This window comes from Dermacentor albipictus, chromosome 1 (assembly GCF_038994185.2).
Source record: "Dermacentor albipictus isolate Rhodes 1998 colony chromosome 1, USDA_Dalb.pri_finalv2, whole genome shotgun sequence".
NCBI classification, from domain to species: Eukaryota; Metazoa; Arthropoda; class Arachnida; order Ixodida; family Ixodidae; genus Dermacentor; species Dermacentor albipictus.
The window spans coordinates 51,596,610-51,616,030 of NC_091821.1; the positions used below are offsets into that span (position 1 = coordinate 51,596,610).

Genomic DNA, 19,421 nt, shown 5'->3' on the forward strand with positions numbered 1-19,421 from the left:
TAAATAAATAAATAAATAAATAAATAAATAAATAAATAAATAAATGGCTACCTTCTCCTTAAAAAAAATGGAATGAACTTTGTTCTGTGTGTTTGTTTAAATGTATTGTGTCTGCACATGGTGTTCACGGTGTAAATCTTTAAAAAAATGTTGAAGTGAAAAAATACGGATGAGGTAGCCGCCGCTGGCGCTTCTAATGCGGTCGTCCTGCTATTGTCAGGATTTGCAGAAATAAAGCGAAAGTATGAATTGCAAGCCTTGCACGTCCGCGCCAACAATGATGCAGTAAGCTCTTAGACACAATAAAATTTGAAGTGAAAGGAGGTGGCAACTCAAAACAAACCTTAAATGATGTGGGTAACAGAACTCTGGTAATGACACTTAAGGGGGGGGGGGAGCTCTGCCCCCGCCGGAAAACTTCGAAGGGGGCTCGGGCCTCGGAGCCCCTTCCCTTGCTACTGCGCTGCTACGCATATGCTATCGCGTAGGCTGTTTGAGTAGCAGCGCGCAGATATGATTCCAGGGACCGCGTTTCGTAACGAATAATTTCATTTTCTCTTCTTCATGTCTGATCATCCGTTACCCTGCGTGATCAATCGCGGCTGTGTATAGGGGCGCTCGCGTTGTCGTCCGAGACAATGACGAATGGCAAAAAGATTGGAGAACGAAATGGGGGCGTCACATGTCGCGGCGCCGGACCTCGCGCGCTCACGCTTGGTGGAGCGAAGTTGTTTTTGCGTCTATATATATGTCGATGACGCAAGCCCGCTTATAGCGTGCGAGACGTCGGCGTAATATGACGGCGGTAGTTCAATGCCATTGGAGCAGTGAAGCTTGGAGGGTGATTTTAGGAGTATGAAGTGTGACTTAAGCACAAAATTAGAGGTGTGTAAGTAATTAGGCACGTTGTGGGAAATTACCAACATTGGGCTAATCGTGGTTTGTGATTCTCGGCGAGTTTCGAAACTAGCGAATGTGGATGTGAAACTTATCTAGATAAACTATGTTTTTGAAGAAAAAACGCTGGAGAAATTTCAGAGTTGTGCGTGTTTTGGTGTTGCTGTGGTAATTTCTAAAATTTGCGCTAATTCGAGTGCTTAGCTTGCCGCAAACGTTTGCCGTTGGCGTATATATGCAATGTGTACCCAGATGGAATTGTGCAAGAACAGCGTGCGTTGACTTACTAACAAAGATTTTAAAGCTGTACAAACCGTGTTGGTGTGCCGTAGAAAATTTCCAAATTGCTGTCTCAGCGTTTAAAGTCATAAGCGCAAATCTCCCCCCCCCCTCCCTCCACCCCTGCGCGCGCGAAAGGACGCCGCCGCACCAAGCCGCCATACTTCTCGGCTCACTCTCCCATGCTTTCCCTCGCAACTACAGCATATACGGCGCGCGGCCGCGATCTTATCACCCTTGGACTTTATACCGAACCTCACGGCGACGTCGACGGCGGAAATTCGCCGGCAGTGTCTATACAATTGCTGTCGCAATAAAATCCGGGAGAATTGGCAGGTATGTATATGTAACTTTACAATATAGGAATGGAACTTTTATTGAAGTGAAAAAAAAAATATTAAGTAGACACAGACAAAATGCAAGACTGCAATAGACGTAGCAGAACAAATACCGCTGTCAAACGGGTAAATTTTGTGTCATTTTGAGTGAGTGTACTTCGCCGCTAGTGTCATTCGCAGTCTGTTATACACGGGACCACCCTTTTTTTGCAATCGAGATGTTATAGGGTTATAAAATGTGTCATACTGTTATAACAAGCCTTTTTGTTTTTCAGGCTGTTTGTGTGTTATGGCCGCGCAGTTGTTCGTGCCTGTGTATGCCTCTGTATGCCTGTGTTAGTCGCACTATCTGTGTAGACGCCGTCGTTTATTTTAGTTTACTGGACGGAAGTATAGCGCGTCAACGACGACATGGTCGGACGATGACAACAAGGCGCTGAAGGTGCCTCGATATATTATCGCTCCTGGCCGTATGGGGACACGTTTGTCTTTGCGGCACAAGCGCCGCCTAGCCGCACCGTTGCGGGCAATTGGAAGTGGCTGGAATTCGCGTTGGTGGCGCGCTCAAGCAGCGCAGTCTTTCGTCCAGTGCGCGTTATAGCCCGCAAAGAAACTACACGTCTCCTCCTCGAATTCTTAAGAGAGACTGGTTTGATGGACATATGGTGAAACCCTTCAGCGCTATTGTGCGAGACGCTCGGGCGGAGCAATTGCCGGCCTTGATCGCCAGGCTACACCCGCCTGTTGCTACAATTCACCACCACCGCGTAAAGGTGGAACGCTCTGCCTTTGTTCAGCTGGCGAATAAATCGAGCAGAGCGTGACCGTGCGTCCATTTCGTTTCTTTGTCGCTTTCCAGCCAGGCGGGCTGCGTGTCACTCGCGTCTTTGCCAGACGGGCTCTGCAATGTGCAACATAGACGCGATTCTGTGCATTGTCTGAGCGCGTGAAAACTGAGCGGAGTCTCGGAGTGGTCCGCGAGTGACAAATACGCGCTACCATCACCCCACTCGAAATGCTCGCGATCCTTGCTTGTGCCGTCTGCAACTGAATCGGCCATTTTTTTTTTCCTGTACGCGCCTTGGATGCTCTCCTGTCTTGACTCGTGATGATCGACAACGTTGCTGTGGTTAGAATGAATTACTGCACTTGCATTAAAGTTTATTCCGAATGCTGTTTTTATCCATAACACATTGTTATTTGGCAGGCAATGCCTAAAATCACAAATACATGTTGTGTCTATTGATTCAGCCGTTACGATCGATTCCAAAGGACACTTTTCTTTCTCGTGTAGCAGCGCGCCGCCAAAGGGACACTAAATGCACTGAAGTGCACTTGCTCTTGCTCGCACATTGACGCTAAATGTTTCCGTGTGACACTGGTATTAACGACCTCAAACACGCTCGGTGATAATTTGTTGTCGCCCCGTTTCAAGGGGGATGCAATTAGAAATCATCGTCGGAGAGCTGTTCCGCTGTATTTGGTTCTCGTGCACGTTCGCCCCCCTCCCCCCCCCCCTTTATTTTTTTTTGGTTTTTGTAGTGTAGCTGCCACGTGCGGTCTGGTCTCCCGCACGTGGCAGCTATGATAGCACAAGTGCATTAATGTCGCAGTTGTACAGTTTAGCGAGTCTGGATGGTTTGTCTGAATGGACGCCGCATCGTCGTCTCAAGGCGTCAGAACAAGTGATCATGATGCTCAACGTAGACGTCTCCCGACCGATAGCAAGTTGCAAGGGGACAACTTTTCATTCTACACACGGTCTGGGTCTTCTGCATTTCTAGAACTCGAGCGGGATAATACCAACCTTTCTCACTCTACTCCTCCTTCACAATTACGCTTGTTTTACGTCTAACCATCACAGCCTTAAAAAAAAAATACAATAACCCTTTAAAAATACATCAGCCTTGTCTCTATTGTGCTCAAGGGTTGCTCTCCACGTTACGATCATTTGAGTTCCTTGCCGCTTTTCCGGCAGTGAACATACGTTTCCGCTAACGCAGGTTTGCGCGAGTCCGTGTTCACTCATCCAGTGTCGCCTTTGTATGAAGATGTGTGTGTCTTCTTAACGACCGGTTTCGTATCGTCCATTTTCTAAAAAAAATAATAAACGAAGCGAACAGTCGAGACATTCATTCGCGAAATTCGTTCACCCTGAACGTAAGTGCTGTGTGTTGCGTTGCATTTTTTCCCGATCAACCAAGCAGTTTTTACGGGACACTAGGCGACAGAAACTGTGGGCGCCTAGCGGTCTTTCGCAAACACTGCGTTTGCCGGGGTATGGAAGGCTGCAGGTTTTTTTCTCAGCGGCAGGCGGTATGCATACTACACCCTATCGCAAAAAGGTAAAGGCCAGCCGCTCATTGCTTGCAGCGACCGACTGGCATTTCCTTTACTTTTTGCGATGGGCTGTACGTCTCAAACGGTGCAAGAAGTCCGCTGACATTGGCTCTACAGGCGATGGAATTAAAGCACGTCGTATATTGTCTGTTGCGATAGCTTTCTGTTTTAGTTTTTTTTTTACTTAGCGCATTTCGAATGCTTAATTTGCTATACCCTTACTGAACCATTGCCGCTGTTTCTATTTGCTTCAGACGCACCCTTCTTATGCTCGATTACGAGTACTCGACGGTGCGAGTCCGATTTATTGCCTTACAGGGCTTTCTTTCACCCGATTTCATGGTACTTCTCGTAGTGTTTCGCTTAATGCAAATTGTTGTGCGTGCGTGCGCGCGTGCTTCTATGACTGGCATGCGTGCGCAAGCGTGGATCCATGTACAATTTCTCTTCTTTAGGGCTCACCTCTGTACTCCGCCGTAAATGTCATTTGTTCACTGTGCAGGCGCGGCTTGCCAGCACCGATGGTTCATTGCCGCATTACTTACGCATCTTGACTGCGCTCCTGGAGCACACGGTAGTCACAGTCGGTGCAAATAAAAAAATATATATATATTCGATAAAGGCACAACGAAGGCTATATTCGCGAGCAATACGACGGCGAGTATAGGAAACACGACGCGTCGGGACTACAGAGAACGCTGAACCGCAGTGCGGTTTGGCACGTTTCGTGCGATTTATTGCCAACTCGGTCAGGACTTAACGGTGGGATGGCGGAAGTATTTCGTTGCGTTCTTCTTGCGGCGTCTGTAGTCGGGCGGTCGTGGACCGTTGATCTTGGGGTTTTCTTTTTCCATTTCTTTTTTTTTCTCGTTCGATTCGTAAGGGCAGCAACAGCTAGGTACATCTAGGTCGGCAGTGATTTCGGAACCTCGGGCGATGCTTACGATTTCCCGTGCCTGTTGGGCGGCTGACTGTCGCGCACGTATATTGTTTTTGCTTCTTACAGTACGTGCGAGATGCAGATCGGCAGGTTAGCCGACAGGCTTGCGAGAGCCGCTTTGGGATGGTGAAGTACAATCACGCTCATTTCTATACCCCTAAGGAAGAGGTTGATAGGAAGATGGACACTTGTAAGCGATCAACATTGGTTCACCAAGGCATTACGCTGGAGCCACGCTTCACATGGGGGCTTGTTTCGTCAAAGCGAACGCAAACCTGTCCTCTTGTCGAAACGTCCTTTCAAGCAAGCGACATTCCTTGTTCGATCACTGTTAATGATTCTGTGCCTTTAAACTGCAATGCATTTGAACGCGTATTCTTGTACATGCATGTACCGTGACAAAAAACAAATTGTAACAAACCTCACAACCCTATCTGCTAACACTGAGATTGTCGGAGTTCGTTGCTTGGCTATGTCGATGGAAGGTAGTTTCCTTCCTTATTCTCCGCTTTGACACTTGGGGCCGTTTTATGTGATTCCGGTTCCCGCGAGGACAGTTCTTCAGCCGCATGGTTTGATTGGCTCGAAGAACTCACGTGGATCGGCCGGTTGACAGAAAGCGTGTGTAAAGCTGCAGTCAACGCCATAGACGCAGCGATGCGTCCCACGACAACGGATTGCGTTCTCGCACGCCGAGCTTCTGCAATTGAACTCATTCTTATAAGGTATCTTATCACTCTGATTACGAAGCGTTCCGTGTTCCTAATCCCAGACGACCGCTTCTGCAACTTTTAGCTGAAGGAAAGCTGTACTGCGAGACAGCGATGATAATAGAGGGCTGTCGGTGAGCTGCATTTTTTTTTCTTTTTGGATATGTGAATGGGCCTGTCCGCTTTTTCCGCTTCCGCCAATCGAAGCTGCTGGGAACTGTCCTATATGGGAGCGAAGTGAGAATACGGAGCCTGGAGACCGCGGTGACAAATGGTGTTTGGCGAGACATTGCGAGGTCGGTGATTTCGGCGACGCTTGCAAGTCCATATACGAGCCGGTATATGGCGCCGAAGTCGCTCGCGTAAAACCTGGGTATTGCCGTCGACAAGTGTTTCGTGCGTAATAAAGCAACTTTATACGGACGCGGGGATAAGGAAGTCATTATCAACTTCCAGAACAGAAACTCCAAGAACGTGGGAAGGATGCGTCTGTACAAAATCTTGTCCTCTCGTGGCAGTGTGTAGGTTGGGGAAGCGGCGTTGTATATGCAGGGTGTCCCACGTAACTTGAGCCAAGAAATTAAAATTGAAAGGCGCGTCGGAAGCGATTTCAACCGAACGCGTACTATTCGCAATAGCCTATAGTAACTCACACAATTTTTTGTTTTCCCCATAACTCACTAATTAATTGAGTTTAATTAGCCAACTTTTTCATTATTCGCTGGGAACCCCAAGTATGATAGGCAGACTTGTAGAGCACCTTCAGAAACCATCGATCTAGTTGTTTCCTTTATAATACGCCTCACGAAGTCCTTTTCTTCCCGGGTTGGAAAGAAAGCCCGCGAAATATTAAAAAGAAAGTCACGTGACGGAGTGTTTGCGCAGTCGTATCGTGCTGCTCTCGAGCGTGCGTTCGGCGAACAAGGTCGGCTGCATCGTGACTGGCGACGGGGAAGCAACAGGGCGTTCTTTATCGCCTCGGCAGTGCTCGGCCAGCAGCGTGCATTTTTCGCCGTCATCCGGCGAAAAAGGCTTTGCAGCGCAGGCAGATCGATATCGATGCCTCTGACCACGCTTCTACAAGTATTGCCCGGAGGCGTCATGTAAGCCGCGATAGGGTGCCGTTTATCCGCCAAGATAATCTCCCGGGCTTTGGAGTATGCATGGCGTTCAATTCGGAGGGTATGCTTATAACAAAGAAATTCTGCATTCGGCAACCTTTCTTAGCTGGCCGGCTTGTTTAGTGCCAACGCGGGAGCCTTTTTGCCTTGCCTTGCGCGTCTCGTTCTCGACGCAGGTTTTGTCCGCGTTCCGCTTTCGGTGAGCGGTAGTTTATTTATTTTATTTATTTATACATACTGCAGCCTCAAGAGGATATTGCAGGAGCGGGATGAACAACAAACAACGGTTATAAACAAGCTTGCCTGAATTGTTTCAGTGGTAGTGAACGGATCTTGCCCGGTAATGAATTTCAGACTTCAATTGTTGATGGAAAAAAACTGTTTAAAGGAATCAGTGCGGGCAGAAAAGGTTGAGATATTTAGAGCATGGTGACTTCTCGTACATGAGGGTTTGGAAAAAGTCAAGTAGTTATCTAGAGAGGAGAGGCGAGAAGAATTGATTAACGTGTGTAGGAATTTTAGGCATTCGAGTTTGCGACGCTCTGCTTGAGGAGTGAGATCAAGTAGGGGAAGAGAGTTAGACGGCGAAAATTCCTTGTCATATCTCCTACAAACAAAACGCACAGCTTTTTTTTTGCACGGATTCTAGTTTTTTGACGCCGCAGTGTTTGTATGGGTTCCATATACAACGCAGCCATATTCGTGGTTGGGGCGAATGAGGGTTTTTATATATAAGAAGTTTAGTTTCTTGAGCAAGACGCAGCGTACGATGTAAGTAACCTAGTCTTTTAAGGGCTTTGTTACAGGTGGCATCAATGTGTTTCGACCATGACAAATTTTGTGTTAGTAGGATACCTAAATATTGTCGCGTGGTCGTGACGTCAATGAACACAGTAGCAATACTGTGAAAGGCAAAAACTAGCTTTTATTGGGCGAACCTGTGCCCACAAAACAGGCTACACTTAAAGCACAACGAGAGCGGCGAACACAGTCGGCGATCGTCGTAAATCTGCTCAGCGGGTCAAGCGCGTCAGCTTTTATAGAGCAGTCGTCGAATGTTCCAGACTAATCGTTTGGACCCGCGTGCCTTCCACAAAGTTCTACACCATTCGCGTTACGCGACGAAATCAGATAACACAAGGTTCAGCGACAACAGACAGCCGGGTAGAAGCATCGATGACTTTCCAGAAACGTCGGATACATGCAGGCGCGTCCCTTGCTGTGCGATTACAGTTTTTAAGCGGCGAAACGTGGTCGCCCGATAAAGATAAGTGCACGTGTCAATATTTGAATTCGAAGACCCTATTTAAAGTAATATTGTTAAAGACATAGGCAAAGAAGGAAGGGGATGAGCGTTGTGTAAAGGACATGGATACTGCTTTGGGAAAGTTGATATTCATTTGCCATGCTTTGGAGCAGTTACAGAAGTCAACAGAATAATTGTTAAGGACAACATGATCAGTAGGAGATTTAATTGCGTGATATAAAATGCAATCATCTTGAAAAAGGCGTATTTTAACTGACGTGTGTAGGGGGACATCATTAATATAAAGCAGGAATAAAAGAGGACCCAGGACTGAGCCTTGGGGAACCCCTGATGAAACAGGCATCAAGGGTGATTTAGTAGAGTTGAAACATACATATTGCGAACGCTGGGAAAGAAAGTACGATATCCAGCCAACCAAAGATGTATTTTTTAGTATAGCGAACAGCTTGCGCATAAGTTTAGGGTGTGAGACAGTGTCGAAGGCCTTTGCAATGTCTATAAAAACAGCATCAATCTGGGGTGCGATCTTGTACGCGTTCCAATATAGAGCGGAGGCGGTCCGTTCTATCGAGCCGCACACAGTTGGTCAGTTTGAACGGTGACGAACGCCATGACGTCAATTGTGAAGTGGTATCTGCTGTCAATCATTTCGTGTTGTCTGCTATCGGACGAACGCAATGGAACGGACCGCCAATTTCGCGACGGAAAGAACGGACCGCCTCCGTTCGAGTTTGGAACGCGTACAAGATCGCACCCCTGGTCACCTATGTTTAAAGAGCTGCCGATGTCATGAACGAATTCTGTCAGTTGTGTTATATAGTGGTAAGGCCAAATCTAAAACCATGCTGGAATGTGCGTAACATTTTGTTAGTTTCAAGAAATTCCATAATATGTTTAAAGATAATGTGTTCGAATGATTTACATGAGTGTGCTGTTAAGGAGATTGGCCTATAGTTAGATAACAATTGAACGTTACCCGTCCTAAATAAGGGCCGTTAGACTCGGCGTTCTCTTTGGAGATTTGTTCGCCCTCTATACCATTGCCTCGTAAGCCATGGCGGAATGTTCTAGAACGTTCTTGGGTCGGTCGGGAAGACGCGAGCGGCCGCGTCTTCCCGCAGTCCCGCGCAACGGCGGTGTCGATGTCGTGCTATAAGCCAAAATAGGCTTAACCCTCGGTGTCGGAGAAAGGACCAACCAAAAAGATTTCAGTGGACCTACCGTGATAAATGCGGTATTTCCAACTGCTCCTTGTAACTTCCTGGAGTCGTTCCAGTAGAAATTGGGAGGGAAAAGTACGTTTGACCAAGTAGATCAATTTCGGTTGGCGGAGCACGTCCGCACGCCACGCCGCCACCTATAGCGTCCCCATTGTGACTACAGAGAGTGAATTATCACAGGAGCGCTTTCGACATTCGAGACCATGCTGAGTGTGTCGTTTATGTGCGACAGTGTATTTCGCAATGCTCTGTTTTCGCAGCATCACTTGTAGCCTTCACAACGCTGCGGGGTTTTAATGCACAGACGGCCGTGTTTGAACACGAGTGCTCGCGCTCCCTCCGGTGGTTCCAGGCCAGTCTTTTGCAGTCATTTCTTTTCTCTCTCTTTTTTGTTTTTCCTTTTCCGTGGCGGCTACTGGTGGCGGTGTGGTGGTGATGACGTTAAGATTACGGGTGGTTCTAGCCTTGCAGAGCTACTACCGCCGTGGCAATGTTTCGCCATGCCAACAAGGTTATCCGGCCCATCCGGTGAATATATGGGGCTCTTAGCAAGGGGTGGGGAGGGGGGATGGCAAAGGAAATTCCAAGGACCGTGCACAGGAGGGCTACTTAATTTTTCGAGTGACTGTTAATCCCTGTTAGCGTGCAGAGTATTTGGCATGGTTGTTCACACCGTTATCGTGCGAATGAATTGGGCTTTATTATTTAGCAGTTTGAAAAAGTGTCGCAGGGTACCCTTAATGAATGTTTGAGGCGGGTAGTACTGAAACACATCACGAAACAGTAGAGATCAATATTCTTTCGGCTCCCCATTTATAAGAGAGTGGGCGCGTTCGATATCTTCATGGCTACCTTGTCCAGCATCAAGGTGCCGAACAGTGGTGTCCTCTAAGGCAGCAGCAGAAGTGTATACACATGACAGCATGACATCCGACGAACATGCACTAGGAAGTACCGGCACTCCTCAAGGGTCGGTCATATCCCTGCTCCTTTTCAAGCTCGTGATGCTGGGTCTGCCGGCCCACCTCGACGAGATTGATGGCCTCCATCACGTACGCCTCGTATGCAGACGACATCACCCTGTGGGTCGACAGTCAGATAGAATACATCTTACAAGCAGCGGTCTCTGCAGTCGAAACCTACCTCCAAGACACGGGTCTCCGACTATCTCCACTCAAATCGAAGCTGCGGCTCTACCGCCCGCGCCGCCGGCCCAAGCCTACAGGCGAATCGCGCCAATGTGACGAAATAATCCTGTATACGCAAGACGGCTCCTGTATTCCTCGAGTGCCGAAGATGCGCATCCTCGACATGTATATAGCAGCCAACGGGTCAAACATAGAAGCTATCCGCAAGATCGAAGGCAAGGTTACATGCAGCGGCTGCCCGCCTGATCAAATGCACTACAAACAAGCACGCGGGCATGAAGGACAGCGCACTGCGGCTCGTACACTCCTTCGCAATCAATCACATTACTTATGTAGCTGCCTTCCACAACTGGAACGTCACCGAAAGGGAGAAACTCAGGACCATTATACACAAGACTTACAAGATCGCCCTTGGCCTACCGGAGTCTACGAGCAATGCTCGTCTGCTATAGCTGGGGGAAATCGTGGATGCGCAAAGAGCTACGCAACTCGAACGCGTGTCCCTGAAAGCCACGGGCCGGTACATTCTGCAGAAACTCGGCTTTAATTACCAAGTCCAACATGGTCAAAAAGAGGTAATTCCACCCGACTTCAGCTACACGCTGATGGTCGCCCATATATCCCTATAAACATGCACCCCGAACAAACCGTTACTGACGCCAAGCCTGTTCCAAGGCACTGCTGCGCTCCTTTGGTGGGAAGAGGACTACACGCTTCGTAGACGCGGCAGAATACACACGAGAACACCGGCTGTTACGGCTGGCGTCTAGCACCTCGTGCAGAAAGGACTTTCACCCACAATGCCTCGTCGAAATGAAACGCGACTTCTCCTGTTACGATTGGCGTCTAGCACCTCTTGCAGAAAGGACTTTCACACACCATGCCTCGTCGAAATGAAGCGTGACTTCCTAATTCGCCATGGTCCTCTCGAGTGTCTGCCGGTCTGGCGGAAGCCCCGCAGTGTTTCCAGGCCTCTTTTGTGTGTGTGTGTGCGACTTTAGAGGGACACTTTTATCGAACTGTCAAGCTCTACAGGGGAACTTCCGCGAACCAGCAACGCCCAAAAGAGAAGGACAAGCGTCTGCAATTCCCGGACCTGAGGCTTGGTATAACCGGAGGCGGGACGCCCACCTCCTTGTAGCATGCTCAGTATAACGAGAGGCTCGGTATAACCGGAGGAGGGGCCCTCTTTCCGCGAATCAGACCGTGCCGGTCACGTGACGTCGACGGAAGCAAGATCCCTCCCACGATTGTAGAGAGCCTATTTAAAGGGCTCCGAAACGTACTTTTTTAGATCACTTCATTCTCTTCTCATCATCTTTCATCAACCTTTGAATAAACCATGCAAGTTTCACACTAGAAATCGTCTCGTCCTTGCCCGGTCGCCATGGTCTACCGGCTTCCTGCAGCTCGCCGACAACGCCACGCTACCAAATAGTAACGTCGGTCGAGCTTCGATAGGCAGGCGTCGCTACAACTCGGCAGCAGTACGCTACGCCACCCTGGAGTACGCAACACGGTTCACGGCGGTAGTCGTAGACGTTAACTCCCGGATTACCTACGCGTTCAGTGTCAGCACGGAATACCAAGAAACAGCGGAAGAAGTTGCGATTGCGCTTATCGGCCCCCTCTGCGAGGTAGTTTTTAGCTACTCACAACCCCAGTTCATAACTACGCGCGGGGGCGTATTTCCCCCGGAGCTCTCCAGATCCTAAGGAAAGCTGGTCGACATCACTTCGATAGCACCGCGATAATGTGGTTCCCAGTGCACGTCGCCACCCCCACCGACGAGGGCCCCCCTAACTTGAACGAGGTAGCACGAGAACTGCTCTGCGCGAGAACTGACCCGCCGCGCAGAATCGGAGACCCCCTATTAGAGTTCGGACCTCCTGGTTCGAAACACGCGAGAATGCTTAGTCAGATACAATGACGTCACCAAGCACTACCAGCTAGGCAGGTGGATATTGCCCCCACCTCACCCAAAACTGAAACTGCAGTCGTCTGGCGACAACTTCAGACACAAACATTCCCCAGTCCGGTGCGCGCGATTGCAGCACCTTTGCCCCGAACCATATCCGAGTGCTCTTTGCAAGTTGTGTCAGGCAACTAGAGCGACGCTCTCACACATGTTGTGGGAATGTCCTGCGATATCGGCTAAAATGGCAGTAGCTCCGGAGGCTCTTGCGTCGAAGTGGGCTGCCGCTCTGCGCAGCTCCAACCTCAAAACACAAGAGTGGGCAGTCCAGCGGGCCCGAGAGGCGGCGACGAGGCAAGGCCTCGAAGCCCCTTCTTTTGAGACCTGAGCCCGGGTGGTTAAACTTTGCCGGATTTACAATAAAGTTGTTTCCATCCACCCATATGGCGCGACGATTCGGTGTAAGTGCGCCCACAAATCCATTGTCAAAGAAATGGCAACATGCTTAATGGGCACGGGCACTTTCTCTTGCTTGCGGCCGCGTTATGTGGGCGGGTTAGCACAGTTATTTTCTTAATTTTTCCTTCATTTGTAATTAAGTTGGTTGGCGCGGAAATTATACGGCAGTTGGAAGTAAGGGCTGTGTTTGTTCTGTTTTTGTATATCTATCTGTAGTCGCCCGACTTGTGGCGGCAGGAATGTTGGCAAAATGTAGAGAGCCCACAGTATACACATATTATGTTTAGCATTCGATGCGAATCCTACTCTAGCTGTACTAATAACATGCGAAACTGACAAGAGGTAAAGTTTCGTCGCCCATTTACGCTGTGTGTGTGTGTGTTTGTGTGTTTGTGTGTGTGCGTGCGTGCGTGTGTGTGTGTGTGTGTGTGTGTGTGTGTGTGTGTGTGTGTGTGTGTGTGTGTGTGTGTGTGTGTGTGTGTGAGAGCGCGTGCGCGCGTTGATTCGCTGCCGGGGCTCTAATTTGTTTTGCAACACATGAATACATTACTTTAAATCAAGTGCCAGGTCATGTCTTGATACCTCTGAATATCGCAGCCGGTAATAGAGAAACCACACCCTCTTGCCTGGACGCTGGCTGCCTGCTATATAACGGCCTGATATGAACCAGTCGACAGAAACCCTATCGGATGTAAATGTCCGATGCCGGCTTCTGACTTTACCGCTCTTGTCGGTTTCATGTATACGTCAGCATGCAATGGGACATTTCCGACGTATCTTTCGACAGTGCAGGGGCGCGATCGGAGATCTTTGTTCCAAACGTGTGCCTTTCAGTTGCTGCAATGTCCCAAAGTGGCCAATATACAAAATTTATGTGAACGGGAGGGAGAGACTGCAGCCACTCGGCAAGCGGTAAACTTTCCGGACGTTTACGTGCCTCGTTTGTCGTCTGCTTGCAGACAATATACAAACAGAACCAAATGTTTCTCGTTTTCCAATGAATAAAATCTTTATTTAAAAAATGTTCCTTTTTCTTCTCAAACCTAAACGCGATCTGAAAATAGTAATACGTATGACTACTGCAATTTATATCTATTAGTTTTTTCTGCGTGGTAGCTGGTGGTGTCGCACACAGCTAAGAAAAAGTAACGACGGGAACAGTGGCGCGCTTTTCAAGAAGCAACAACAACATTCCACTGTCTTGCTGGCACCGGATGATGAGGTCTAGTTCGCCGCGAAACCAACGCACTGTTCGTTTCTAGCAACAAAAGCGACGCCACAATTCGCTTTGTCCTATCTCCTCAAACGCAATTCGCACCTCCAGCCTGCTTCGTTCTCGAGCAACGCAAACGCAGCAGCCGAATTAAGCTCTCATTGCAAGCGCTGTTTTCTTGAATGAGACTATGGAACGTGCCATTCCGTAGCAGCAGCCGCCGTTTGGATCCAATCCAATCCACCAGACGTGCCATGCGAAGCCTGTCTCGTAACGAGTGCATTACCGATCGAACTTAACACCTCTCGTCGCTTTGTGCTCCCAGCAGACGACGCGCTCGGTTTCAAAATGATTGACAGGAGCATGTCGCCATTTTGAGGTGACCAGTAACTTGGCTGCGCCCCGCGGCTGACGACGTCGACGCGGCCTAGACCAAGCGCGCCGTGTAACCGAACGCGTGCTCCGAACAATGATCTCCGATCGTGCCGCTGTGCTCATGTACCCAACTGACCAAAGCGCCCGTGAGCAGTCGCTCAGTAGGACGGCAAAGAGCCTGTGCAACGGCATTAACGGCATCAAAGCACCCACTGTTGTTCCATCCATGTGATCAGTCAGGTAATCGAGAAATACGCAAAGTACAATCAGCCTTTCTATATGGCTTTCATTAATTTCGAAAAGGCATTTGATTCAGTAGAGATACCAGTAGTCATAGAGGTATTACGTAATCAAGGAGTACAGGGCGCTTACGTAAATACCTTAGAAAATATCTGCAGAGATTCCACAGCTACCATTAATTCTCCACAAGTAGGGAGGAGGGAAGAGAAAAGTAGAAGGCAGGGAGATTAACCAGAATAACGTCCGGTTGGCTACCCTACACCGGGGGAATGGGAAAGGGGAAAACAAAGATCACAGGGAGAGAGAGGAGGGAAGGAAAGAAGGAAGTTGCGGCGAGTTCGCTGACGCGTGTGGTCTTCGCATTAAAAGTCACAGATGGTCGCACAAACCCGTCGTCCTTAAGAAACACAAAAGCGCCTTCACCGCTTTATGGGCCGATGGGCGATGGGGGCGGTGTTCCAGCAGCACTTGCTCAGAAAGTGGCCGATTGTCCAGTTTTTGGAAAGCTTTGACAAGTTCTTGTCTCTCTGAGCCATATCTTGGACAGTGGCACAGCAGGTGGTCGATGTTTTCTTCGGTGCCACAGACCTCACATGCTGTGCTCCACAAGTAAAGTAGGAAGATGCCTATAAGGGTCAGACAAGGAGACACAATCTCTCCAATGCTATTCACTACGCGCGTGGAAGAAGTAGTCAAGCTATTAAACTGGGAAGGCTTAGGAGTGAGGATCGGATGCAAATATCTCGGCAACTTTCGATTTGCAGATGACATTGTCCTGTTCAGCAATACTGGGGACGAGTTGCAACAAATGATTGAGGTCCTTAAGAGAGAGAGTGTAAGAGTGGGGTTGAAGATTAATATGCAGAAGACAAAGATAATCATCAACAGCCGGGCAAGGGAACAAGAGTTCAGTATCGCCAGTCAGCGTCTAGAGTCTTCGAAGGAGTACGTTTATCTAGATCAATTACTGACAGGGTATCCCTGATCATTAGAAAACTTGCGATCATTAGGAAACTTGCTGAAGAATAAAAATAGGTTGGAGCGCATAGGGCAGGCATTGTCAGATCCTGACTGGAACCTTACCACTATCATTAAAAAAAAGGTTTGCAATCAGTGCATTCTACCAGTGCAAACATATGGGGCAGAAACTTCGAGACTGACAAAGCAGCTGGAAAACAACTTAAAGATCGCGCAAAGAGCGATGGAACGAAGAATGTTAGGCGTAACGTTAAGAGACAGGAAGAGAACGGTGTGGATAAGAGAGGAAATGGGGAAAGCCGATATTCTAATTGACATTAAGAGAAAAAAATGGAACTGGGCAGGTCATGTAGTTCGTAGGTTAGATAACCGGTGGCCCATTAGGGTTACAAAATGGGTGCCCAGAGAAGGAAAGGGCAGTCGAGGACGGCAGAAGACTAGGTGGTGCGGTGAAAAGAGGAAATTCGCGGACGCTAATTGGAATCGGTTAGCGCAGGACAGGGGACAGGGACAGGCTGCTGATGATGAAAGTTTCGCAGTGAAACGTAGACAGAAGGAAGACACAGAAATACCTCTGATGAGAGGCGCCTCAAAGAACTCCAACGAAAGCCGTCGATGATTTCGTCTGTACGTTGCGCGATAATTGTGGCCACTTTAATTTCGTATTTGAGAAGGCGTGTGAGAAGGCGGCGTTTGTATACGCTGCAGTAATGGTTTGTGCGTTGTTCGTGTTGTGTAACAGGAGGGTAATTAGTTCATTGGTTAGCGCCTTATTCGCCACGAGTACGATGCAGCTGGTGCGAGAGTGCTGGTTCCCTGTAGACGTCTTTGCGGCGAGTTATGCGTGTGATGACGCCCAGCGGGGGGGGGGGGGGGGGGGGCAAGCCCTATGACGCGTTTGTTGTGATTACTTATGATGGCCCTACTCTCTATATATTGTTTCTTCGCGTGCAGCTATTATGTATATAATATATATTTGCGATCAGAACACCACTTAATTATACAGGAGGGGTTTGTGAGGACGCTCGACGGCGCCACAGTTCCGTTTTTCCGCTATTAATTGTTGTAGAGTGGATGCATTGGGGGGAGCACATTTGCTTTCGCACTGATGCGTTCCGTTGTTTCTTTGAATATGCGACATTTTGAGAGCATTTTGTGGTTTGCATTTGCCACCCTCTATTTTTCGCCTATTCCTCGATGGCCTCTTGCGTCCTTTCCCGTGCCACTCCCATTATGTGACGTGTCCAGAGAGTGAGAGGAACTGTGCGTACAGATACAGGTGGTGAGAGGGAGAAAGCGTAATGTGAGACCAAAGGCGGTCGCCGAGTTTGTTGTCACATCGCGTTTCCTGCTAAGCAGGACAATGATCGCGCTGCTGAAAAGTATGACGCTTTTCTTTTGCGGTTGTTTTCCTGTAGCGTGTCTGGATGCCTAGTTTTTCTTCCGGCTACCGATACGGAACTGGGTGGTCGGAGCCGCGGAGGCTTGGGGTAGAGGGCGTGCTTTCATGAATTTTCGTGAAATGCTGAATAGTTGTGGCGTTCGCGATGGTATTATCATCACAAAGGCGCCGTGCCCCAGAGAGAAGCGACCTTCTGAATACGCGATGAAGGCTTTCGGAGTAAACAAGGGCCAGAAATTTCCGGTGGGTGCCATTGTGTCGTTTTTCAAACTGCTGACAGAGTATCCCGGGAAACTGCACCTACGTGCGTTGGTCGGTGATGCCAAAGGAGAGCACAAAGGCCGTGGGTGGAGCGTGGTGGTGGTGGTGGTGGGGGGGGGGGGAGGTTGTGTGGTTAAGTTGTATATACTGGAGCCATTTTTTTCTCTTTTGGGTGCGCGTATTGCTGTTTGGTAGCTGACTAGGATATGGGCAGCAAAGGATAGATCGAACTGGAACTGCGGGGTGGTGTCCCTGTTCGTGGAATTCATACTCTCGTGGCTGCGAGTAGAAGACGTCAATAGTGTGTGCAAATTGGCTGACGAAGCACCTCTTCGATGAAACTTGAGTGAATAAAGGGAACCTTGAGCTTTTTGCTGTGCAAGTAACTATCGCGCGGTGTTCGCTTTCAGCTTTGCTTTTGCGGATTCTCATTTTGTCGTTGGCTATGAGTGTAAGACAGACAGCCGCTTTTCTGTCCGTATTACTTTCCAAGTTCTTATTACTGTGGATCTTTAGAAAGTTAGTTCAGTGTAGGCTGCTTAGCAATCATTTTCTCGGAAGCGTCTCTCAACGAAGGCGTGTCGTAAAGTGTTGGTAATGACGTTCTATGGGGACATTATATTTAAGACTCCGCAGGAATGATTGAAAGTTGGAATCTTTTTTTTTTTAACCTTCTCTGTCACATCTGATAATTTTTTAAGTGTTTCTTCTATGCGCGTGCTAGTATTCTGTAACAATATATTATAATGGAAGTGGAGTTCGCAGCTTCTAATCATGTTTTTCTTTCCCTTTTCAGGTAAGTTGAGGCACTACGCAGTCCTAACTTTCGGATTTCTGGAAGCCTGCCCCATCGAAAGCGAGTTCCTCGGGTATGTTTTGCTGGCGACGAATTTGTGAAACGAAAAGAGAGATAGAGAGAAAGAGCAGTGTATGCGATTAGATGGAGTAAACAATTGTCGTCTAACCGCGGCCGCTGTGGACGTTTGCACATACGCATTTAAATTACGGGATGCTCAGCTTCGAATCACGCTCTCAGTTATTCCACTTGGTTTATAGGATTTTGTGAGCTGGCCGCCAAAGCGCTGCGAGGGTCTGCTTTGATCCAATTGGCATTTTTCTTCTGTCCCCACTTGTTGTGAATCTTGTCCTGCAACGGGTTTTGTTGGCTTCTGATGATATGATTAATAAAAATTGGGCCCCTCGATTAACCCACTTTCTTCTTGTCCTACAAAAGATATTCTTGTGTCTCGGAAATCCCCTATTTTTGTGGCGATAGCAATTACTTGGACAGTCCAGGCGCATTTTTTGCCGTCGCCGTTGCCGTGATGTTCCGTGTGAAGGCCCAGGGCGATAACACCATCGCTGTGCGCCATATTATGTATGTGCGAGTGAAAGCGGGCGAGGGTGAGCCGACGATGGAGGCTCAATCTCGCGTGCGTAAGGCGGGAAAGCGGGGAAGAAGCGCACTGTCTTCCATCGCGCCCAAGGCACCGGTGTGAGTAGAGGGAGGGGGCGTAATGTTCCGGCGTCTGCAGAGTATGGCGCGGTCGCGAGCGGCCGCGGGGACCCTATTTTGAATGCGATCTGTGATGGGGACAGTGCGCCGAGTGCTTAATGAACCTTTTCGCGACGATCCCATGGGCGCTGCCATGTTTGATCACGCGGCGACGCGTCCATTGCTTGCCTCAACTGTCTCCGTTGCCACCGGGTTTACAATGGGTGTGTATGACGCCGGTGCGGCTTAGCAAACCTCTGTTTCGGGAGATATCGTAGGCGGTGACTGGGTGGACGACACGAATCTTTGGCCACAGCTTCAGAGAACATGCAAAAGCGCTTTTGAAGTGGATTAAGCTTTGTCCAATCGGCGCGAGCAGCGTATATATGGTGCTTCTTTTGAAAGCGAGGCTAAATATGTATTCCAAGCTATCCGAACTTTCCGCTAATGAATTGAATCAGGATTACTGTGTTTTGCTCTTCGTTCTTCATTTAGCAACTATATTGAAGCAGCGGCTTGTCACATTTCTGACTCAGTAAATTTCTTTGGTGCTGTCAGTACCTGATTATTTCAGCCTAATCGCTCGCGGGTGGGCTCAGTTCGATAGATTTGTTCTTGCTGTGCGCAATGCTTGAAACGTAGCCGTTTTGTACATTGTATCAAATATGTATTATCGCTAGTAACTCGCTTGCTTTTGTGGTCTGTCACGAAACATTCACTTTCGACCATTCGTGTGCTATTGGTGTAATCAATCATTTATTGCGCGTATATGGTGCGCATATATTCAATTGTGCGCCCATTCACCTATTGACACGTTGGCGAT

At 48.6% G+C, this 19,421-nt stretch overlaps 1 protein-coding gene across 5 annotated transcripts in view; it reads left to right on the forward strand.

Moving 5' to 3' along the window:
* LOC135911998 (glycosyltransferase 25 family member-like) overlaps positions 1-19,421 on the forward strand; it is an 873,389-nt gene that overhangs the window by 260,088 nt on the left and 593,880 nt on the right. Inside the window, exon 9 of one of the 5 annotated variants that reach the window (XR_011507037.1) lies at positions 17,900-17,972. The exons of 3 other annotated variants lie outside the window; for them this stretch is intronic. Coding sequence is in view for 1 of the 2 variants with exons in the window: in XM_065444376.1 (XP_065300448.1) it covers positions 17,900-17,903 (4 nt within the window). In the remaining variant the exon portion in view is untranslated. Of the gene's footprint in view, positions 1-17,899; positions 18,223-19,421 lie in introns of those variants that run through there. One more of the 5 variants, XM_065444376.1, reaches the window with a different exon arrangement.